This window comes from Pan paniscus, chromosome 9, assembly GCF_029289425.2.
Source record: "Pan paniscus chromosome 9, NHGRI_mPanPan1-v2.0_pri, whole genome shotgun sequence".
NCBI lineage: Eukaryota > Metazoa > Chordata > Mammalia > Primates > Hominidae > Pan > Pan paniscus.
Window position 1 is genome coordinate 9464943 of NC_073258.2, and position 25432 is coordinate 9490374.

Consider the following 25432-nt stretch of genomic DNA (forward strand, 5'->3'; position numbering starts at 1 on the left):
GAGATAATGCACCTTGCTTAATATCTCACAAGAAAATGATGAATTTAGAACTAAAGCCTACCACCTATCCTAGTCTATGATCTGAGCTCAGAACAGAAATATAGCACTCTGTTGTATGTCTGAATCACATTGTGATTATTCTGCTCATTTTTGTTAGATAATTTTCTAAACATTGAATTAATAAGCCAAGGTTTTAATTTGGCCAAATATGGTTAAATTGCCTTCCAGATAGATTATTTATATTCCCAGCAGCAGTCTAGGGACCTGCACTTTAACACCCTCATTGGACATCTACAATCTTTTTGACCTGTATTAATTAAATAGTTGAAAAGTAACTTTTAAAGCAATTTAAATCTTGAGCATCTTTTCAAATGTTTTTGGCCTTTTATATTTAGGAATTTCCTCTTCATGGGCTGTTTTTTCTGATGTTTTCTATTATATATATCTTGTAGTTATTAATATCACATATTTTATTATTTTTTATATATTACAAATAATTTTCTTAGCATGTTGCTTTATTTCTAACTTTCTTTATGGTCATTTTTAGAATAGATAAGTTTAAAATTTTTTGTGATGTCAAATTCTGCCTCATGACCTCAAGGAGTTTGGAAGTACCTTTCTTTTAAAAAAAAATACACATATGTCATCTCATACTCTTCATGGTTTAATTTTAACATTTACATGTTAAATTATTCCAAATTTATTTTGTTATAAGGCTTAAACTTATTTTCCCCCATATATCAGATCTATTGTACAAAAGCAATAATGGCATAATATGGATTTTCCTTACTGTTTGAAAATGCCGCTTCTATTACGTACAAAGAGTACTTACTTTATTAAGATTACTCTTATTCTACTCCATCTGCCTGTTCTTCTAGTCGATGGAGCTTCTTCTACAACAGAGTACTATGTATATGTGTAATGTAATGAGGTTAGCATTTAATTTATTGTAAGAAAAATGCTGAAGAATATGAATCTAGTTTGTAGCCCAATTTGATGTATATCTGTTTCCCAAGTGAGATAGGCTGGCAGTGAGGGTGTTTCATCTGAGATGGAATGTTGGCAAATAGATAAGGGATCAAATCATGAAATCTCTTCAGAGAAAGAAATCTCTGGACAGTAGAGCAATGATTCCATCTTTCTTCACATTGTCCTTCCTGTAGGCTGAGGCGTTGCCATTTCACATCACTTAGCAGTGAATATCTGTCAACTTCTCTTCTACACAACAAGAGCCTGACGCATCTGGATCTAGGATCAAACTGGCTACAAGACAATGGAGTGAAGCTTCTGTGTGATGTCTTTCGGCATCCAAGCTGTAATCTTCAGGACTTGGAGTAGGTTTTCTGTTGCTTTACTTTTGTGTAGTTTCAACAACAGAGTGTCTGGGGAGATACTGAAAGAAAGGCTGAGAACCGAGTATCTATCAGAGAAAAGAATATAAAGCTGATTTTCCCTCTCTCTTCTGCCTGAGACAAGCTGGGGAAGTCTGCTCATCAGATTTTTAAAAATAATTACCATAGTAATTCTAATAAACTTTCCTCAGGTAATGAGGACCAGAGGCATCAGGCTGAACAGTGGCCATTTTATTCTTTCCTTGGTTGTGCCCCAGTGAATCTACTGTGTGTCCTCTACTTTTAATCCAGAAGCTAAAATTGTTCTCTACTAGTTTTTCTCTTAGATTTATATTTAAACTCAGGTTTATAATTAGGTCAACTTTCAAAGAAATTGGGAAGGAGATTTTTACAGTATCCTACAATCTATTGCTGAACAGTAGCCATTTTATTCTTTCCTTGGTTGTGCCCTAGTGAATCTACTGTGTGTCCTCTACTTTTATCCATGAAGCTGAAATTGTGCTCTACTAGTTTTTCTTTTAGATTTATATTTAAACTCAGGTTATAATTAAGTCAACTTTCAAATGAATGGAAAGGGGATTTTTAACAATATCCTACACATTTTTAAACTCCAACCATTTTCATTAATATTATGTTTTCTCAGTCTATGAGCAGATATGCATACATATCCATTGCATGTGCATACATAATTGTGATTGCTTTATGGACATGATTTGGGGTTTCCTTTTCACTTGATAGTATTTCAGAAATACATTTATCAAGGTGTGCATGCTGAGAATAAAAAAAATACATTTAAATACTTATTTCAAATTATCTTCTTGATTATTTTAATGACTGTATGGTATTTAGTATTTCATTGCATAAATACTTTGGCCAGCATGAATCAAAACAGAGGCGTCACTTAGCAACCTCAGCTCACTTTCCTACCAGGGACTCCCAAGTGACCAGTAACTTTTGTGAGTCATTAATGGTCTAACCCCAACATAGTTTTTTAGAGCTTTAAAATCAAGCTCTTTGGTTGACCCAGAAGTATTTGTCTTGACCAGACTGACTCATGATAACTAAACTTCCAGATGAGTTTAATAATTTAATGTGACACCTATAAACACAAGGCAATTACACTGTAGGGTTCAATAAATACGTTTACTTACTTTAGGAAAATGTAGATGACATGGGTTACTGTGTGATTCTCTGGAATTTCATTGATCATTATTCAACTGGAAGACAAAGTTTTACTTAATGGATGTTGTTAAATCCAATGTCTTCATTTAACTACAGACGTATAATTTCTAAGTGACCTATATACCCAAGGTCTTTGCTAGCCCACTTTCTGTCCTTAGCATTGCTGTAAACAAAGCTGTACTTTCTTAATTACCTTCCAAAGCCTCTATGCAGACCATGTCAATTCTCTTAACCAATATTTTCAACCAATATGAACTAGATGCTGAGGGAACTAAAAGTCACTAAGGTGATGCTTTTGTCCCCAAATAACATAAAATGCTGATAACAGGGAAATAAATATAAAGCAAATTACAATATATTCCATACGTTGTTATAAGGATATGACAACAGTCTCAGGGATTGAGGCTGGGACTTCTCAGTGGAGACAGAGTTACTTTAGGCTAGAGAAATGATGAAGATTCTGTTATGTGGGGATATGCTAAACAGAAGGAAAGGAGAGAGAATAGAAGAGAAGCAACAACAAATATAGTTTAGTTGGAGAAAAATGCATGTGTGTGGTTAGAGAATAATGTGGGGACAAAATATGGAAAGAGAAAGCTTGAGGCCAGATTGTGAGTGCTCTTGAATACCATGCAAAGGACCTGGAATAAATATCTTTTTATATGTAGCTTTCTTCTTTGAAGATAATACTTTGAGATAGATTCCAGGAAACTTTTTTCACTTAAAGATATATTAAAAACTGAAAGCACAGAGATCTATTGGTTCCTTGGGAAAGTTTATATTCATTTTTTTAAGTATTGGTAAAAATAAATGTTTATACCCTTGATTTTTAAAGCTCTGTAGATAACCTGTTTGTGGAAGAAAACAGTTTTACCTGCTGGTTTCTTCTGCTCATTAAGAAATCCCATCATTTTTACTGATAAATTAGACCCTCCCATGTATGTCCTGGATTGTAGATAGAAAAGAGTGAGAAAAGAGGTTCAAATACCTGGGTATATCTCCTAGGAAGAAACTTATTTAACCTCACAATGGAAGGATTCACTTTTCCTATTGTAATTCTTACAGATTGATGGGCTGTGTTCTCACTAATGCATGTTGTCTGGATCTGGCTTCTGTTATTCTGAATAACCCAAACCTGAGGAGCCTGGACCTTGGGAACAACGATTTGCAGGATGATGGAGTGAAAATTCTGTGTGATGCTTTGAGATATCCAAACTGTAACATTCAGAGGCTCGGGTGAGTTCATAGTTTTCCATTAGGAAAATGATGCCTATTTGGTAGCTAGTATAGCTAGAAGATATTTAGTGTATGGAGAGAGGATAAAAACTAAATGGGGCTAGAAGGTAAGTTACTCTCAGAAATAAGAATCTAAATTTCAAATAAATGGATCAATGTACTGCATGTTCTTTAGTATAGAAGCCATATTTCACATTTCTTTGTGTCCCCTTTAGTACCTTGGACAGATACTTAGTACGCAAATGGTACCTGGTTTGGGTCTTCATGTTCTGTCATCCTTCAGATAGTCCACTTGTCTTTGAATTAATTTTTTTATCAAATTGAAGACTTTTACTAATTATCTTCTATCTGTAAAATACTATGTTCTTAAGGAGCTTGTAATAAAATCACATTCTGTGTTGTGGACATTTCTTATGTTCAATTCTGTGTTTAGATTTTTATTTAATTTTGAACTGATATTGGCTAGTACATTTTCACTTATACAACATGAATTATTGACCTCAGGGTCAAGAATTGTGCTCTATGTGTGGGAAGCTCAGACATAATGACATGTGTCATCCTTTAGAAATTTAACAGTCTTCCAGAGAAATCTCCCCTGACTCTTCCAAGAAAATGAAGCTGTTATATTTCCATTGACTATATATTTTTATAATAGCAATGATGATGATGTAACTGTTAGGTCTGAGATTTAATTTTATCCTACTTACAACCTAATAAATTCACCGGTTACTGTTTCATGGATGCTGGACAAAAAACAAAACCAAACCCACAGGACTCTTATGAGAGACAAAGGACTTTATTGCTTGTAGCAGGGCAAGAGCGTGAGTATTAGCATGTTTGCGTCAGTTCCTTTTGTCCCCCGAGTCTCACAGGGCTGATGAAGAGGGTCCAGATGGATGCCTGCACATGCAACATTGAGACTGAGAGACCTAGGATTTTACAGGAGGCAGTAATAAGCCTGCTGTTTGTCCCTCAAGGTTGCTCATTACAAACACAATCCTGGAAAATGGCCCAGGTAAAGCATTGTCAGGGCCTTGCATTTTTGTTAGCAAACATGTAGCAGAGAGAAAGACCTATGGAAGAATATCTCCCCAAAATATCTACCCCTTGTTTCTACACAGTAAAATCTTGGCTTCTGGTGAATTTTCACATAAATATGCTACTCCATTGGCCACTCTGATTAACAGAGACTAGGACCAAATCTGTTCAGTTAATCTCATCTACCATTTAATTAAGGCCACTAATAACAAAACTCCAAGCATGTGATAAGCCCAACTTGTAGTATTGATTTCAAACATTCCCACAGGGGTCTGACTCAAGTCAACTGAGTAAGTCCCAGGAAGGACTACTAGGTCTTTTATGCTTTAGAACCCATACAAGGGAGTCTAAAATGAGCTGCCATTCTTTGGTGTCACTGGCAATAAATAAACAAAGATGGGCCAAAAGCAGCCCTCCTCCCCAGTAAAGAGACAGTTAGCAGTCCACTCTTCCCCACATGCAAACATGTAACTGAAAGGGGTAGAGGTCACTCTAATTTTGGATTTGCTGTTATATTTTATTTGGTTAGCCATTGCACTAGTTTGGTTAAGCCAGGTAAGCAGTCTCACTGGTAGTTGTAGCTTCCTCATTCTCATACGTGGTATGGTCCAAGGCTGTTCTAGCATCAAGAGAAGCTTGCAGATTTGTATCGAATTGAAACAAGGTTGTGCTAGTGATTGTGTTTGTATACATATGATAAGGTTCCACATTAGGAGGTTGCTATTGATGGCATCAGGCACAGCAAAGTAGTTCAGGACCTGCTATGTCTACATGAGATTTTCTATTTTCATAGTATATAGACAGGCATGACAAACCAGGCCGAGGGTCAGTCTGTCAGCTGCAGTTGCTGCTTAGACTCCACAGACCACATAATTATTTTGCCAGGCCAAGGTGTTGGATCTAGGAGAAAAAAGAGAGAGTGAATTATTCTCCTCACTCTCCACACCTCCAGGTTCTAAAGTGTTCCATTCCAAATATTGTTGCTGCTCTTCCCCTACACCAATGAAATCAGTTTGTGCCATCCCAGTGGCTAGAACTTCACCTATTCTCCAATTATCCTTTACTTGCATGGAGACCTTTGGTCTGGAGGAATCATACAAATGGGAGAGAGAGAAAAGCATCTTTACAATATTTACAGAAACCCATTATATCTTATACATCATATACCAATTCTATATTATCTGAATATCAAAGGCAAATTAGGAAGCTTTGGAGCCTCTAATCTACCTTTTAAAAATATAGGTAGCTGTAAAGTTCAATTTTATAATTTTCCTATATACTCTTTTTTTTTCCAGCAAAAAGTATTGAAATTTTTCTCCCCTCTGCTTGGTAGGGACATCTTTGTTATAAACCACATTTTCATTGGTGCGTGGATCTGTTCCTGGGTTCTGTTTTCCTTTCCACTGACCTGTTTGTAATTCCCAGTTCTAACAATGCTGTCTTAATTAATATAGCTCTATAATAAGCCCTGATACGCACTACAGCAATTATTCCCATCTTCTTAAAGAGAATTTTGGCTCTCCTTCCCCTTTACATTTGCAAATAAATTGGAAATATCAACTTATCAAGTTACATACATATGTACTGCCCCCCAACCTACCTATATGTTGGCGTATTGAATTGAATTGCATTAAATCTATCAGTGAGTCTCCTGATACACCAAAAAGACATATCTCATTTATTTAGGTCTATCAATAAAGCTTAGTAATTTTTTCTTGAGTGGTCTTGTATTTTGTTACTGGTTAACTTTATTCCAAAGTGCTTACTATATTTCGTGCTGTTGTAAATGATTGTTTTAGTTATTTTTTCGTTGTGTTTATACATAGAAACATAGGAGTTTTTAAAGTTGGTTTCTTATCCAATAGCCTGCCACATTCTCTTGCTTATTCTAGTTGCTAATTTGTAGATACTTTTGTATTTTTTAGGTATGCAATCACATCATTTGGGAATAATAAAATGTAGTTGTTTTTTCCTTTTCTGTTCTTATATTCTTTTTTCATTTTTTTACATGCCTTAGTAACTGTTAATATATGTGATATAATGTTAATATGTCTGGCGATAATGAACTTTCATATGTTGTTCACAATGTTTAAAGCACAACCTCAGTGGTTCACCAATTTATCAATTTAAGGAAATTGCCTTCTACACCTAGTTTTCTAGGAGTATTCTTTTTTTTTTAATTATACTTTAAGTTCTGGGATACATGTGCAGAATGTGCAGGTTTGTTACATAGGTATACACGTGCCATGGTGGTTTGCTGCACCCATCAACCCATCATCTATATTGTTTTTCTCCTAATGCTATCCCTCTGCTAGCCCCCATCCCCCAACAGGCCCTGGTATGTGATGTTACCCTCTGTGTGTCCATGTGTTCTCATTGTTCAACTCCCACTTACAAGTGAGAATATGGGATGTTGGATTTTCTGTTCTTGTGTTAGTTTGCTGAGAATGATGGTTTCCAGCTTCATCCATTTCCCTGCAAAGGACACGAACTCATCCTTTTCTATGGCTGCATAGTATTCCATGGTGTATATGTGCCACATTTTCTTTATCCAGTCTATCATTGATTGGCATTTGGGTTGGTTCCAAGCTTTTGATATTGCAAATGGTGCTGCAATAAACATACATGTGCATGTGTCTTTATAGTAGAATGATTTCTTATCCTTTGGGTGTATACCCAGTAATGGGATTGCTGGATCAAATGTTATTTCTGATTCTAGATCCTTGAGGTATCGCCACACTGTCTTCCACAATGGTTGAACAAATTTACACTCTCACCAACAGTGTAAAAGTGTTCCTGTTTCTCCACATCCTCTCCAGCATCTGTTGTTTCCTGACTTTTTAATGATCACCATTCTAACTGGCATGAGATGGTATCTCACTGTGGTTTTGATTTGCATTTCTCTAATGGCCAGTGATGATGAGCTTTTTTTCATATGTTTGTTGGCCACATAAATGTCTTCTTTTGAGAAGTGTCTGTTCATATCCTTTGCCCACTTTTTGATGGGGTTGTTTTTTTCTTGTCAATTTGTTTAAATTCAGATTCTGAATATTTGTCAGATGGATAGATTGCAAAAACTTTCTCCCATTATGCAGGTTGCCTGTTCACTCTGATGACAGTTTCTTTTGCTGTACAGAAGCTCTTTAGTTTAATTAGATCCCATTTGTCAATTTTGGCTTTTGTTGCCATTGCTTTTGGTGTTTTAGTCATGAAGTCTTTGTCCATGCCTATGTCCTGAATGGTATTGCCTAGGTTTTCTTGCAGGGTTTTGATGGTTTTAGGTCTTATGTTTAAGTCTTTAATCCATCTTGAATTAATTTTGCGTAAGGAAGGTATAATGCGTAAGGAAGGGGTCCAGTTTCAGTTTTCTGCATATGGCTAGCCAGTTTTCCCAACACCATTTATTAAATAGGGAATCCTTTCCCTATTGCTTGTTTTTGTCAGATTTGTCAAAGGTCAAATGGTTGTAGGTGTGTGGTGATATTTCTGAGGCTTTTGCTCTGTTCCATTGGTCTATATATCTGTTTTGGTACCAGTACCATGCTGTTTTGGTTACTGCAGTCTTGTAGTACAGTTTGAAGTCAGGTAGCGTGATGGCTCCAGCTTCGTTCTTTTTGCTTAAGATTGTCTTGACTATACGGGCTCTTTTTTGGTTACACATGAAATTTAAAGTAGTTTTTTCTAATTCTGTGAAGAAAGTCAGTAGTAGCTTGATGGGGATAGCATTGAATCTATAAATTAGTTGGAGCAGTATGGCCATTTTCATGATACTGATTCTTCCTATCCATGAGCATGGAATATTTTTCCATTTGTTTGTGTCCTCTGTTATTTCCTTGAGCAGTGGTTTGTAGTTCTCCTTGAAGAGGTCCTTCACATCCCTTGTAAGTTGTATTCCTAGGTATTTCATTCTCTTTGTAGCAATTGTGAATGGGAGTTCACTCATGATTTGGCTCTCCGTCTGTTATTGATGTATAGGAATGCTTGTGATTTTTGCACATTGATTTTGTATCCTGAGACTTTGCTGAAGTTGCTTATCCTTGAAGAATTTTGCCAAATGTGATGAATCACATCGATATAATATGCATTATATCAACCTTGCATTTTTGGAGTAAAACCAACTTGGACATATCTCCTGTGTACATTGTGTAATTTACTTTGTTAATGTTAATATTAGTGACAGCATTTAACCATTTTGTTCATAATGGAGATAGGTTATAATTTCTTTTGCAGTCTTCATCAAGTTTTTGTGTCAGAATTACAGTATTTTCATGAGTTCAGGAGTGTTCCTTATCTTTTAGTTTCCTGAGAAGATTTTTGTAAGATTGGAATTATTTCTTCTTTGAATTTTGTAACAATTTCTGGTGAAGCTGTCTAACCTGGAGTTTCTTTGTATGTAGGATTTTTGACTTCTGATTCAATTTTTTAAATAATTATTTAGGTTTTCTCTTTCTCATAGAGTACTTTTTAGTAAGTATATATTGTTGATTTTATCTATTTCATCTAAATTTTAAAACTTATTGGCAAGCATCTAGTATTTTATTATTTGCTTAACTTCTTAATCATCTATAGTGATGTGTTTTTTCTCATTTCTGATATTGAATTTGACCCTTTCTTTATTTTTTTATTCAAAGAACACAACATTGATCCACTCTGTTGTACATCTACATTCTATTTCATTAATTTCTGTTTTTATCTTATTTTTTTCTTGTACTTTTGTTGGGTTTATTTTACCATTTACTAAATTCTTGAGTTGTATGCTTAGACATACATATTCCCTTTCTTCTTCTCCAACAAAGATATTTAAGGTTACAACTTCCCTTCAAATGACTGCATTAACTTAATCATAAAATTTTGATATTGTATGCAGTGTTTTTGTTATTTTTGAGTCCACAAGATTTGTAAACTTCCCTAGAACTTTTTTCTTCAACTAATAGGTTATTTTAAAACATACTCCTTAATTTTCAAGTATGAGGCTTTTCTTTTTATATTCAGTCTGTAGAATTGTTGTCTGAGAACATACTGTGCATGAGTACAGTTCTTTGAGGTTTGTTGTCATTTGCTGCATGACTTTTTAAACATACTTAAGAGCATGAAAAATTGTTATTTCTAATTTAATTTATATTTTTTCTAAGTACAGGGTCTTTTTCTTTCACCCAGGCTGGAGTGCAGTGATGTGATCATAGCTCACTGTAGACTTCAATCACCTAGGCAACCAAGCCTCCCAGCCTCATGAGTAGCTAGGACTACAGGTGTGCACTACCATGTCTGGCTATTTTTTTCTTCTTTTTTGGTAGAGATGAGGTCTTGTTCTGTTACCCAAGCTGGTCTTGAATTCCTGGCCTCAAGCTACTCTGTTCCCTTAGCCTCCCAAAGTGCTGGTATTACAGGTGCCAGCTACTGTGCCTGGGCAGTTGCAGTATTTTGTATCAGTTAATTAAGATTATTAGTTCGTTTATCTAAATTTTAGTGATTTTTTTTCCAGATAACTCAGTCAGTTACTGTGAAAAATGTTAAAATTTTCATTAAAATTCTAGATTTGAGTCTTTGCAGTTCTGTTCGTTTCTGTCTTCTGTATTTTGAGACTATAATTTGTGACTGAAAATATAAAATGTTTATATTTCCTGATGAATTCATGATAACACTTTGTTTTACGATGCTTTTTCCCCTAAGGAAGATTTTGTGTGATATTTACATACCCTGTCTCATAATTAGTGGGACCATCTCTTCATCACATAAATGTGATCACTTAACAAAAAAAAAGTTTTGTATGCTCAGCATCTATATAGGTACTCAGTTGTTCAATGGCCAGGTAAACCTAAGGTGAAAATTAGATTCAAATTGTTTAGGAGAATGTTAGATGCAGAAGGCTGAGTTTGACATACTTCCTCAGTTCACGTATATACTGTTATCGGCTTGTGCAGAGGCCCTTGGCTGACAGATGGGTGGGTTGGTTAATTTATCTCCATTAGCCATTCTCTTTCCCACCTATAGGCAGCTGACCTAATGTATTCGAAATAGGCCATATAATTGCATTTTTATTTGCATCAGTGGCATGATGCTAGAGACCTTATTATATTTCTTGCTTATTTTATTTTATTTTTTTGAGACGGAGTCTCGCTCTGTAGCTCAGGCTGGAATGCAGTGGTGCGATCTCAGCACACTGCAACCTCTGCCTCCTGGGTTCAAGCGATTCTCCTCCCTCAGCCTCCCAAGCAGCTGGGATTACAGGCGCTTACCACTTCCCCCAGCTAATTTTTGTATCTTTAGTAGAGACAAGGTTTCACCATGTTGGCCTGGTTGGTCTCGAACTCCTAACCTCAGATGATCTGCCCACCTCAGCCTCCCAAAGTTCTGGGATTACAGGCATGAGCCACCATGCCTGGCCTATTCCTTGCTTTTTAAACACTCACTACCAAGCTTCCAATATCTAGTTATAGTGATGTATTTTTAGTGATGTTCAAGGATTCAACTGCTTCATAGTATTTTGTAACGTGCTTGCATATTTTATTTATTCCTTAATAATTACGAATTTGTAATTCATGATTTTGGAAGGGATAAGTTCAGCCTAGAAATATCTGGTAATAATGAATATTATAGATACTTATAGTCCTGGAATTTATACTAACTGTGCTCATTTTTTAAAGTTTCTGGAATTATCCTCCATTCTGAGTTCACAGATCTCTTGTGGGCTTTGTTGTGTCATCGAATAAATTCATTTTTATCTTTTGTCTCTCTTCTCTACAGGTTGGAATACTGTGGTTTGACATCTCTCTGCTGTCAAGATCTCTCCTCTGCTCTTATCTGCAACAAAAGATTGATAAAAATGAATCTGACACAGAATACCTTAGGATATGAAGGAATTGTGAAATTATATAAAGTCTTGAAGTCTCCTAAGTGTAAACTACAAGTTCTAGGGTAAGTCTCCGTTGGCTTCTCAGGGGGAGCATTTCCTATAATGAGGGATTTGGGGAGCCACTCATTAATACAGGCCTCAGAATCAACCTAATTGTGTATCATTGGGTATTTTCTAGACCCTTATTTGTTTTTCTTTCATAGAACACTGAATTTTGAGAGATACAATATAGCATAGTGGTTAAATATTGAGCACCCTGGAACCAGCCTAGATGAGCTTGAATTCTGACCCTACCACTTACTAAATGTTTAATTAAGGCTAGTCCCCCATCACTCTTTGTTTTGATTTGCTTATCAGTAAAATGGGTGAAATGATAAAATCTACCCATAAGGTTATCGTGAGGATCTGAGTCAATATAGGCCAAGTACTTAGAATGGTGCCTTGCATGATAATAAATAATAAATATGTTCTCTGTTTTTATTATTATCAGTAGTAATATTAATTTTGCTTGGATAGCAAAAGGTTCTTGGAGGATCCTTTTTAATTTTAATTGGTTTCTCTTTCTCTTCTGTTAATTTATTCTATCTTCCTTCAACTACTTTATCTCCCTCACTGTATCTCTCTCAGTTCGCTTCCCCACTCCTCACCCATGTTATAATATTATCTCTCTATTTTAACAGAACAGTTTTTTTTCTCCTGAAATAAATCCTTTACAGAGAAAGTGGAGGGCTTTAGGGAAATTGAATGCAGGAAAAGAGATGTTCCCTTGTTTTCTCAGGTTGTGCAAAGAGGCATTTGATGAGGAAGCCCAGAAGCTGCTGGAAGCTGTGGGAGTTAGCAATCCACACTTAATCATTAAGCCAGATTGTAACTATCATAATGAAGAAGATGTGTCTTGGTGGCGGTGTTTCTGATTTGAAGAAACTGACATTCCTTTACAAATATAAATATAAATACATACATACATAGATATATACCCAGACTTGGGTGCTTAGCTTCAGATACTCTATGCCCAGAGATAGTGCACTTGGCAGCTGTCAGATACCATTCATCTACTTCTCTGTAAAATGTCTGTTCTACTTCACACAGTGTTCGAGAGGCTAAAATAAAATGAAAAGCATAAAACTCTCTGAAAAGTATGTTTTTAATTGGATACAGAGCTTAAGAATGCAGGTAAGGGAAGCCTGGATATGAGGCTGGAGGATGCAGACAGGGAAGATCAGTTAAAATGCCTTGTTTTTTCCTTACTTCCACTGACATGGCTTAGTTCACAGCCCTGCTATCTCTGGCACCTTGTATTAAAATGTGTCTCCATATGTGTTCTTGGGATCACCAGTGTCAAGATCACTTGGGTATCTGTCTTAAAATGGAGATTCCTGAACCCCACACTAGACTTACCAAATCAGAATGTCTGGGTAAGGGTCCTTAGCAACCAGCATTTTTGATAATTTCCCAGGCAAATTCTTAAGTATACTAATAGTTGAGAATCACTAGTTTCAATAGAAATGGGAGTCTACTTCTACAATGGACACTTTCTATAGCTTATTGTAAAGATAAGGAGGATTAATTTCCTTTAAGGGAATATAAGGTTATTTGGGCTAGAGCTAGAAACAGATTCTTTCATTTGGCAAGAGCATGACACAATAAATTTTGTGTGTGTGTGTGAAAGACTGTTCTGGTTATTTATTGATCATGTAACAAACTATCCCAAAACTTGGTGGCTTAAAACAATAATGATTTTATTAAATCTCATAACTTGGATTGGAATTCAGAAAGGGCCCAGCTGAGCATTTCTTATACTCCACGTGGTATCACTTGGGGTCCCTTGGTGGTATTCACCTGGCAGCCAGATTGCTCTGGAGGCCCCAGATAACTTGTACATGTCTGCTGCCTTGGCAGGGATGGCTGAAAGGCTGGGATGAGCCAGACCCCTTTTCCTGTTAACAGCTGGAAGTCTAGTGGTTCTCAGCAATTTTGATCCTTGCCCCCTCAGAGGAAAGAATTCAACTGAGAGGCAGAAGTAGGTTTAAAGCAGAGGCAAAGTTTATTAAAGAAAGCAAAGTACACTTGGAAGAAATCAAGCAGGCCACCTGAGAGATTCAAGTGTCTCTCTTGATCCTTGGTTTGAGACTTTATACATTGACTCATCTTCCAGGCTCTTCTCCTCTGTTGATCCCTCCCTTGGGTGGGTTGTTGCTTGATTACCTGTGTGCAATGGCCTGCCAGCACTTGTGAGAGGCCCTGTGCACGGTGTGTTTACTGAAGTTGTATGCATGCTCCCTTGGGATGATTTTTCCTTACTGGTCGAGCTCCCCCAGAGGAAGGTCATATACAGGTCAAAGTCCACCATCTTGCTCCCCTTTGCACAAACTTGAAACTTTATCAGGGATTGTGGTTTGCTGACTCCAGGTGTTTTCTATCTGTTGGAGGAGTCCTTTCCTTCCTGGTGGCAGTTGTGGCCACTTATTGTCTCAGAGAGATAGTTTTATGCTCACCTGTCCTTCACCTGATGAGAGCCAGACATCTCTGGGGGCCCTCCCTTGTCCTGTTCATTATCTCAGAGGAAAAGGTTTACGAGTGCTTGACTGTGGCTCAAGAATTGCTTGGCATTCCTGGGGGCCCTCTCTCCTGCCCTGCTCTCATATCTGTCTAACTACTTACTCTAACATTGCTTGTAGTCTTAGGGCCTCTCCATGTGGTTTCTGCAGTGTGGGGATTCAGGATTTGAAAGGGCCAAGAGGAAGCTGCCATTTATCTTAAAAGCTAGGCCCAGAACTGGCATAAAGTCACTTCCATAATCCTCTATTAGTGAAAATAGTACAGGCCAGCTCAGATTCTAGGACAATCAATTGTTGATGGGAGTAGTGTCAAAGAATTTGTGACCTTCCTTAGTTCACCACAAACTTAATGTTTTTCTCCTTGTCTATGGGAGAAAATAGAGCCTTTTAACTTATTGTAAGGCAAAAACCAACACTTTTTCTTTGATAAGACTGTCAATTCCCATGCAGTTCTGGTCACCAAAATGTGTGGGTTTTTACCACACCAAGCAATTTTCCAACACCAGCTGGGTGTCCTATAATTCAATTCTATTCTGATATTATCATCCTGGAGGTAGCATTGTATCCCACAGGTGAGGATCTCAGTCCCACAAGACTCTCCCCTATTTGAAGTACCAATTGCAAGTCCCAGGTTGTGACCTGTTCTTCTGACAAACTGGCCATAAGTCAGGGTTCCCACAACTCTCTTTTCCCTGGGTTCCATAATTTGCTAGGATGGCTCACAGAACTCAGGGAAGTACTTTGCTTATGTTTACCCATTTATTATAAGAGAATATTTCAAATGATACAAATGAACAGCCATATGAAAGAGACACATAGGGTGAGGTTCGGAAGGTTCTATCCCTGTGCATTTGGCTTGTGCTACCTTCTCAGCACATGGATGTGTTTAGCAACCAGGGAGCTCTCTGAATCCCATCTTTTTGTGGAAGCTTCATTAGGTAGGCATGATTGATTAAGTCACTGGCCATTGTCATAAACTCAACCTTCAGCATCCCCTTGCTTCTTTGGAGGTCAGGATGGGGAGTGCTGAAAATTCCAACCCTTTAATCACATGGTTGGTTCTCCTAGCAACCAGCCCCCATCCTGAAACTATCCAGGAGCCTCCAGCTACCAGCCATCTCATTAGCATACAAAAACACTTATTGCTTCAAATATTCCCAAAGTTTTAGGACCTGTGTGCCTTGAAAGGGGCCAGGAAATCACACTCGTATAATATCCCCTGAGTCATTGTGGAGGACTGGAGAACAGACCTTGGCAGTCAGAGGGGGCAAATGGTTTTCGTGAAAATTTGCAAGTAATGTTACTGGTGCTGATATCCACACAAAACAGTAATACTGCTGCTCACATTTGGCATAGGTGATACATAGAGAGGTGGCTTTACTGAGGTTGATTCCCAGTGAGGACAGTCTTGCTAGTTAGAGGAAGCTAACCGGGGCTATTATAACAAACACAGAAAAGAAAGTATACACCAAAGTGGTGACACCTCTTTCACATGATAGCCTTGGGCTGCAGTCATCGTCTCATCCTTCACAGACAACAGGATTTCCAAGCTGCCCAAGGAAAACTCCAACAAAGGTAAATGTTTCTTAAGATAATTTCTACCAGACTGTCAGAAAAAGGAAAATTCTTATATTTCTGAAACCATTTCAGAGCATTATAGAGGAAGACAGCTTTTTTTAATTCATTTTTTAAAGATGAAAACTATTGATAATAGAACCTGACAACCAAAATGAGTGATTGAGGCATAAGTCTCAAATCATCAGGATTTATTGAGCCAGCTTGAGAATGCATCTAGGAAAAATAGGGGTCACAGGTGCATCTGTGGCTGTTTTTTCTATAGCGGATCTGAAGAGGTTTAGTATTTATACATTTTCCTTTAAAAAGGGGACGTGTCAGTGAGATTAATGATTATATAGTTTTCAGACTTTAGTGCCCAGTAAATCTACATTTTATATAAGGTGAACATTTGAAGAAAAAAGGAATAAAGTAAGCAGATGTCTCAGGAGTGAAGGAATAATTAATCTTTGTCTTTTTGGTGTACCTGGGGAAGATAAGCTAGTTGTTGACATTATTGGTGTGGAGCCTTTTGAAAGGGCTGGTTTCTGTTTAGCCTGTAGGGAAGAAAGCCTAAGGGTAGTTAACTAAGGGGAGGGAGTAATGTGGTGTGTCTGACCTCCCGTCTCTCCTGACATGAATGGGAACTCAGCTTCCAAGGTTTTTCCAGGGTTCCCTTGGCCAACTGGGGATCCATTCAGTCAGTTGGGGACTTTGGATTTTATTATTTCTCAAGCCTAATAGCACTATCACAAAATTTAAAGATGAATGTCACTTACGACTATGCAAAGACCTAGTATTAAAATTTTTGAAAATTTCAACATTTAATTAAAATATACTATGATTATTGTGACTTAGAAGTGCAAGAGTGGGCTGATGTTAGGAGGAATATTATAATTTATCACATTAATTGGATGATGCAGAAAAACCAATTATCTCAATTTACGTTGAAAAGGCGTTTAATAAAATTCAGTCTCTTTGTGAGGTAGTTTTATAACATGATGAGGAATGTTTATCTTAAACTGATAGCAATACGCTTAGAAGCATTAGCATTTAAATATTAAAAACATGCCTGGTGGTATAACTGAGCCTATATTACAAAAATCATTATGTGTTCATTTTACTTATTATTTGTCTTTGTTCTTTTCTTCCTCCATGCAAGTAAGCATGGAGTATAGAGTCATTTTGAGGGAATATAGTCACTAGTAATTGTTTAACTTCATATCCTAAATTCTGGGGCAACCTGCAGAATTAATGAACTCGTTTTTCTTTTAAAGAACAATGATCCTTAGGTCATGCAGACCTCCTTGATGGCACCCAGAAGTTTGATCACCCTAGAGATGCAGATAGCTTTGATCATCGGGGATCTCCCCTCCTGCACGTCTACCTTATTCATAAAAGCCCACAGTTATGTTCGAAGGCAGGTCAAATTTGAGAGCTCATCTCTCCTGCCCTCTCACTTTAGCCAAATTGAATAAACTTTTATCTGCTCCTAAGGGCTGATGTGTCAGTGTTTCACTTACTGCACATCAGATATATGAACCTAAATTTTGGGGTTCTACAACAGTGTCACTGCTGTGGAACAGTGGTGATGGTTAGAATAAGTCAAATGAAAATTTTGATATTTTGATCATTATGGATATTTTTGCCCTAACTTTTATCTCTAAAAATAGTATTTATCTTGGTTACTAAGTTTTTTTGTATCTCCTTAAATTTTGTGCATCAGGCAAGTCACTCCCCTCATGCTAAACTCAGCTCTGGGGAAGAAAGGGTTTGCAATTTTAAATAGAGTCGAGTCAGATTGTCAAAAAAGCAAATAGAGTCTTCAAAACTAACTTTAGTTTTTTTTATTCTTTATGTTTTATCGTTTTCTTTTTAATTTTTTTGTGAATTTTTATTGCATTATTTCTGCTATCTTTAAATTTATTCTGTTAGTATGCTAACTTCTTAAGTTGGATTCTTCTGATTCCCAGCCTTCTCTCTTTTATTATAAGCATTAAGGCTATGAATTTCCCTTTGCATACCTGATCCTCTCTGGCCACTCAGCTCCTCTTCCTCCTCCTTACAGAGCTGGCTCTGGATGATCCCTTAACCTGCAGTTGAAATATCACCTCCTCAGAGAGGTTGAGCACTCTATCTTATATATCATCATCTCCCCCTCCCCTTTCCTACCAAAGCACCGTGTTTCTTTTTTTTTTCTACCACTATCACAGATATGTATTTATTTTATTTCCCATCGCTTGTCTCCCTCATCACAATGTAAGTTCTATGAGAACAGAAACTATGAGCCTTTTCTTCACTATTTTATTTCCAGCCTACAGCACAGTGTCTTCTTGCACATGTGGGCCATGATTCAAGAGTGAATGAATGAATGAATAAAAATTGATGAATGAATGAAGAATGAATAGAAGCAAAAGCATCCTACTCTTCCAGGGAACACTTGTATTATTTTCCAACTTCCCAGCAACTCGGTGAAGTTAGGTGATCTTGTTATCATGGCAAGCCCCGCAGACTCCAGCAGAAGTCACTGCCCGAAACACCTAGCTCTCTGGAGACTCCCTAGAATCGCATCCGGTGGGAGTCCCGGGATTCTATCCCAGGGTGCCCCACGTTTCTGGTTGTCTTTTTACATTTCTTTAATTGGGTGTGACGAATCAGCTCTCAGGCCCTGACCTTCCGCTCCTCCTCCTGTGTCCCTGAGCCAGACGCCCTCGGAACTCGGCGTGGGGCGCCTGGTAGGGGCGTGGGTGCAGCTGGAAAGGAGGTGACCCCAATTCTGGTCTCCATCACCAGAGAAAGCAGGACCCTGGACAGCGCCGAGAGCCCACAACGGCTAGCATTCCTCCCTTTAGTTCTGAGTTCTTTGCCCGCAGGGGGCAATTTCGCCAATCTGGGCCGAGGTCCCAATTTCTGAAGCCACTCTCCTAAAGACAGAAATGGATTCCAGAAAAGTGGATATTTACCATTCATTGAAGTAACATAAATATATGTGAATTAAAAGTCAGCCACTCTTTTGGTTCATGCTGTTTGAATAAATGAGGGTGTTTTAGTCCGTTTTCAGGCTGCAGATGTAAAGACATACCTGAGACTGAGCAATTTACAAAAGAAAGAGGTTTAATGGACTTACAGTTCCATGTGGCTGGGGAAGCCTCACAATCATGGCAGAAGGTGAAAGGCACGTCTCACATGGCTATAGAAAAGAAAAGAGAGTTTGTGCAGGGAAACTCCTCTTTTTAAAACCATCGGATCTCATGAGACTTATTCACTATCATGAGAACAGCATGGGAGAGACCTGACTACATGATTCAGTTACCTCCCACTGGGTGCCTCCCACAACATGTGAGAATTCAAGATGAGATTTGGGTGGGGACACAGCCAAACCATATCAGAGGGGGTTCCCAGTAGTCAAATTTATAGAGACAGAAGAATGGTAGTTGCCAGGGTCTGGAGGTGGGGTGGGGGGGACACTGGGGTTGTTTAATGGGTATAGAGTTTCAGTTTTGCAAGACAAAGAGTTCTAGAGTGTTTGCACAACAATGTGAATGTACTTAACACTACTGGACTATACACCTAAAAATGACTAAGATGGAAAATTTTATGTGCATTTTTACCATAATTTAAAAAATAAATTGGATGAAATTAAGTTTAAAAATTGAATTAGGCTGAGTGCGGTGGCTCATGCCTGTAATCCTAGCACTTTGGGAGGCCAAGGCGGGTGGATCACGAGGTCAGGAGATCAAGACCATCCTGGCTAACATGGCGAAACCCCGTCTGTACTAAAAATACAAAAAATTAGCCGGGCATGATGGCGGGCGCCTGTAGTCCCAGCTACTCAGGAGGCTGAGGCAGGAGAATGGTGTGAACCTGGGAGGCGGAGCTTGCAGTGAGCCCAGATAGCACCACTGCACTCCAGCCTGGGCGAAAGAGCGAGACTCTGTCTCAAAAAAAAAAAAAAAAAAGCAAAAAAATTGAGTTAGATTAAATTACATTTTAAAGAAATTAGAGGGCTGGGCATGGTGGCTCACACCTGTAATCCCAGCACTTTGGGAGGCCGAGGCGAGTGGATCACCTGAGGTCAGGAGTTTGAGACCACCCTGGCTAACATGGTGAAACCCCGTCTCTACTAAAAATACAAAAGAGCCGGGCATGGTGGTGGGTGCTTGCAATCCCAGCTACTTGGGAGGCTGAAGCAGGAGAATTGCTTGAACCCGGGAGGCAGAGGCTGCAGTGAGCCAAGATCGCACCATTGCACTCCAGCCTGGGTGACAAGAGTGACACTCCGTCTCAAAAAAAAAAAATAGATTAAATCTTTTAAAAACAAGGAGGTATCCAAATTGGGAGTCTCCTTCCCTACTACTGAAGAATTGTGGGATAGTATAGAGCCATGGGGTTGCTCCACATGTCTGGACCATTGAACCAGAACTCAATCCCTGAAGATAGCAGGAACAAAGTAAGGGTCCCAGGCCACAGGCACTTCGTTCTGCTGCAGGGAAGTTTCCCTGACCTTTCTAGTTGGAAAGAGTCTCATATAATTGTCTTAGGGACTTATACCCTGAGGAGACAGGGATTTGCAAGACAATTCTTTGCATTCTCCAACTCTTCCTTGTCAGGACATAGCCCTGTGCAGATTTTCTGGGGGACCAGAGGAAGAAGATGATTCCTTTTTCTCTTTCTCTATGGTGGATACATTTATCTTCTTCATCTTGGAGCTTCTCTGCCCCCTAAATTCCCATCTAGAGTTACCTGTTCCAGTTACTCTATTGGAGGATATGGAGGCCAATGTAGCCAGTAAGATACTCTGTAGAGAATGCCCCCTCTTTGCCTGGTTCTCATTCCTTTGGTGTACTCTTCTTTGTTCACCAATATTCACACCTTCACTCGTCATTCAGATCTACCACAATTCTCTGCCATTAGTTGTAAAAGGAATAAAAAGTAATCGTTCTTTATCATGGTCACATAGAGAACAGTGTATAAACACATATTCATCAATTGTATTTTTGCAATTTCGAGTATTATAAGTATACATTAAAATATTACTTAATAATTTTTCAAAATAAGTAGTCTAGACCATGGGTGTTAGAATTTTTGAAGACCATATATGTTAGAACCTCTTCATTGCAGTTGGCTTGTGTTGGAAACAAATGCTCGGTGCCACAAAGAAGAACTAGCACTGAGACAAAGGACAAAGGGTCTCTCAGCAAGGCAAATTTACTTCTGCAGAAGTGTGCATCTCACGTATGGAGCAAGGGCAAGAGCACATAGAACAAAGGAAAGCAGGGGTTTTTATTATCTCTAATGCAGCTTCTGCTTCTGTGTCTTTCCCCCATTGGCTAGGGTTGGACCCCACAATCTAAGCTGAACCCGATTGGCTAACTTGAAAAGTGCAGGAATGCGGTTACACTGGCGGGAAGGCAGGAAGATCAGTGTCAGTGGGAGAAGCCATTGCGATAGGAGGGGTAATTCACAGCATGGGTAGCAGATGTGGAATGTGGGCTGTATAGATAAGGACTGGCGGGAAGGTTGTTTACCAGGGCAGGGGGAACACAGAGAGTAAGGAAGTCTGGCTTTGAAAGCAGAGAACAAAGGACAAGGAAACTTCAGCAAGCTAAACCTTTGAAGAAGAATTTCTTACGTATTTAACAACTTGGCAACTGTTTAGGTATCCTGGGGACCCCATTTGCAGCTGGCATCTGAAGTGAGGGCAGCCTTATTGGGACTAAGCCCTTAAAGTGTGGGTCTGCACTAATTCCTGGTACTTAGTGTCAGAATAGAATTGTAGGACACATGGTTGGTGTCAGAAAATTAAGAATTGTTGTTGGAAAATGATATACTATCTATCCTTGATTACTACAGTAGTCTCCTAGCCAACTTGGGGGTTCCTACGATGCCCTCAGATTCAATAATTCATTACAACCATTCACAGAACTCAAGAAAGTACTATACATTTTGTCGTGACCAATGCAAGATTAGAAATAACCAGGTCCATGCATGTTTGTGTCTTTCCACAATGTCAGGCTTTTATTGATGCTATTTCAATCACAAATGCCACCTGGAGTTCCCACAGAGACAATTCTCCATAGTACTTCCTGTTTACTCCCTAGCCAGAGCTATGGTCACACAGGTTCAAGCCACTCCACAAGTCAGTCAATATGACATATCATACATAGCAGTGTGCTTAACCAATATTCAAATGTTATATGTTAAACATTCCACAAAAGCAAAATAATATTTATCACCAAGGGGAAAAAGAGATAGTGTAAGACTTAAAGAGGAAAGAAACACGAAACACGGCTTGGCAGTCAAAGACAGGTTTTCTTTAGTTAAAACATGAGAGGTGCTCCTGGCCGATTGTGGTCAGGATCACTTTCTCTTACAGACTAAGAGTATATATTGGTTTTAGGGTGAGGGGGCTTATCACGAGCTTGGAATGTTTATGTGTGTGGAGAAGTTTATGGTGGGGTTGGAATCTCTCAGTTAGGAGGGGAGGTTGTCTTGGGACAGAAATCTTTCTGGCCCAGAGCGGAGTTATCTCGAGGCTGGCATCTTCCTGGCCGGAGGGGTCTTATCTAGGGGCTAGCATGTCTTTGGTTAGGGAGGAGTTTGAAATGTTTCTGGTTGGAGATGTTATTTGTGGTTTATGGTCATGCTGACCTTAGCCATTAGGCTGATGCCCTTTGGATTTAGGTGGTTTTTTTTATTAAGGTGAACTTTAGAATTAGGGCCTTGTCCCAAATGGTGATGCTCCTGCTCTGTCAGATAGGAGAAACGGTTAATGAATCAGTCCAGGGAAAGTGAAGAAGACAGAATCCTGGTCTGAGCCAAGTGGTCTGGGTGGTCTGTTGGTCTTGCAAGGCAGAGTCTTTGACTGCAAGATAGTATCACCCAAGATGGGCATTTTGAGCTGCTGAAAGGCTAATCTTTTATAGTCACAGAGTCCTCTGATGAGAACTGATAGTGGAAGAGTTCTTGTTTGTGTCTTTATGTTATTGGATGCCATCTTTATTTTTTTAATTTGTTTATTAAACAAAACATCTTATCCTTGTTGGCAAAGTATCCTATGAAATATAAAGAGGAGTCTTTTTCTAAGATGGAGTTAGTTATGTCGAGGGTGCTCTATACACTTGTGATTACAGTTTATTATAAAGGATAGGAGGGAACATCCAGATGAGGAGGTACATAAGGCAAGGAAGGGGGAAAAGTGTACAGTTTCCATGCCCTCTGTGGCATGCCACCCTCCCAGCACATCCATGTGTTTATCAATTCAAAAATTCCCTAAATCCCGGTGCTTGGAGTTTTTATATGAGATCTCATTATATAGATGTGACTGATTAAATGATTGGCCATCAGTGATTAAACACAACCTCTAGTGCCTCTCCTGTCTCTGGAAGTCAGGGTGGGAGGTAGGGCTAAAGTTCTGACCCTCCATTCACAGAGTTTGTTTCTCTGGTGAACAGCCCCCATCCTACAGTAATCTAGGGCCCCCACTATGAATCACGTCATTAGCATAAACTCAGGCATGGTCAAAGGGGCTCTTTATGGATAACAAAAGACAGTCCTACCACTCAGGAGTCTCCAAGGGTTTTAGAAGGTCTGTACCAGGAACCAGGACAAGAACCAAATATATATATTTTTGTTACATCACAGGATACCCCTTGGTCTTTGACCATGGATTCTTTATAGCAAAAGGATCATCTGTCTGAGCAACATTTTGAGGAAGGAGTGTGGTATAGGAATAGGAGGCTTTTAACTCATTTTTTTTCCAATTCATTTGACTATCGATATTGGTATTATAATTTTTACCAACAACGCAAGTGTAAAACAATATTACATTATGGTAGATGTAACTAAAAAATAAAGTCGAAAGATGCTGGCATATTACTAGAGTCCCATTCAGTTCTTAATAATTAGTTCAGTCTATTATCATATTTCATGAAAATGTCTCCTGGGATGAGGCCACTCCAGTTTGCAGGCTTTCATTTGATCCTGCCTAGTTCCAATAGCAGGAGCGGTGTCAGCAATAGATGGTTTCACCCTTCGAGGCATCAGATATAACTGAGTAAAAGATAATAACATCTTTTGCTCTGAGCCTCTTTCAAGGTGTTAAAGTACTATTGAGTTTCCGTCATTACAGAACCCATTTATTTGTTGCATTATCCTCATCTACTATTTCTCCTTCTCTCCATTTATACAAATTTTTCCACCTTTGGAAGGGACATTAGGTTCAGCCACTGTGCTGGTCTAATTGCAGGCAGCAATACTAATCTAGCAAGTACCTCTCCATCAGCCCACTACCATTCACATAGGTAGTGTTACATAGTTATAGAAATGGGCTATTTTTACCATTAGACATATAATTGTGTTCACGGTCAATCCCAGTATTTCTAGATGAGGTGAAGGCACAATCTGACCCATCAGGCCTGTCGGAATTCTGACATAAAGTTTAGAATAGAGCTATACTTTATTGTTTAGGAATCATCACTGCCTTCAGCACTTGCAGTTGCAGCCTTGAGCCTGTGACCATGAAGTAGGAAAAACAAAGTTGAAGTGACACGGGGAAGAAAGAAGAAAGTATAGTCATCAGTCATCTTCCCTGTGGGAGAAATTGCATAGTCATACCAGCATCTTCTCCCACTCCCTATCCTGCTGATCTACCAGAAAACCAGGAATCTATCTAGGAGATGCTTGTCTCCTTGTTGCTGAGTGTGTGCACACATTTGCAAAGGCATGTAAGCCAGCTCTTCATGCTTTTATATTCTCCCATTTTAGGCAACCAATGTTTCAAATGCCCATTCCAATTCTCTACTGAATTATTATATTACTCTGAGGAAAATATCTCTCTGCCAATTCTTGAAATTATAGATTGTGAGAGGTGTTCCTCGGTCTGATGAAATGTTACTTGGTAGTCCAAATTGATGCAATATCTTCTATTCCGATTCTTTGACAGGTCTCTGAATAGTTGCATCTATCACATGGTAAGGAAAGCCAAGTCCAGTGTCTATTCCCATCAAGACCCCCTCATAGCCAGCATCAGTCCCACCTACCAGCTTGTTCAGGGTCTTCTCCCAGGGACTGTTGACACACAGCCATCTGCAGTGTCTGTCTCTTATTTTCAGAAGGCAAAACAGTTTTTAGTGGTATTTTGTGCTTCAGAGGTGCAAGAGGAATATGTCTAGAGTTCATCCATCTTTACATTGCTGCAGGCCCCCAGTGTCCACTCATTTCATGGACCCAGGTGGCTACTTCAAGCAAGCATACTGGGATATCTACTGGTCAATTGCAGTCACCTGCTGAACCTACAAATGGATTCTTCTGTTGGGTACCAATGTGTTCTACCTTAATGCACTCCTCCCCAAATTCTCTTACTGATTTTCCTATGGGTATGCCTTTAATAGGCAGTTTTACATTGCTGTCTGTCTGGCCACATGGTCAGGCCATTGGTCACCATCCACAAAGCAGTAAAATCTCAAGCGGGGGATTTTTGTCTTTGTTCAATTCTTCCATCACTATAAGGAAAATAGCACATAATGTTGCCCATCAAACTGGTTTGTTTTTATGTTCTTCAAACATAGAGGTGGCCTTCCAAATAGGATGCTGTCCATTCACTTTGAAACTGCTATTTATAAACCAAACAACTTTCTGCTAGTCATTTGAGAACTATT

The 25432-nt window shown here is 38.7% G+C and overlaps 1 protein-coding gene across 4 annotated transcripts in view; it reads left to right on the plus strand.

Annotated features, from left to right (window-relative positions):
• NLRP14 (NLR family pyrin domain containing 14) overlaps positions 1–25432 on the plus strand; it is a 122667-nt gene that overhangs the window by 38594 nt on the left and 58641 nt on the right. For 3 of the 4 annotated variants that reach the window (XM_055095177.2, XM_055095176.2, XM_003819105.4), the window contains 4 exons: positions 1164–1334; positions 3600–3770; positions 11553–11723; positions 12440–13296. In XM_055095177.2, the coding sequence (XP_054951152.2) occupies positions 1164–1334; positions 3600–3770; positions 11553–11723; positions 12440–12575 (649 nt within the window). In that variant the 3' untranslated portion in view covers positions 12576–13296. Of the gene's footprint in view, positions 1–1163; positions 1335–3599; positions 3771–11552; positions 11724–12439; positions 13297–25432 lie in introns of those variants that run through there. The other variant, XM_063608344.1, reaches the window with a different exon arrangement.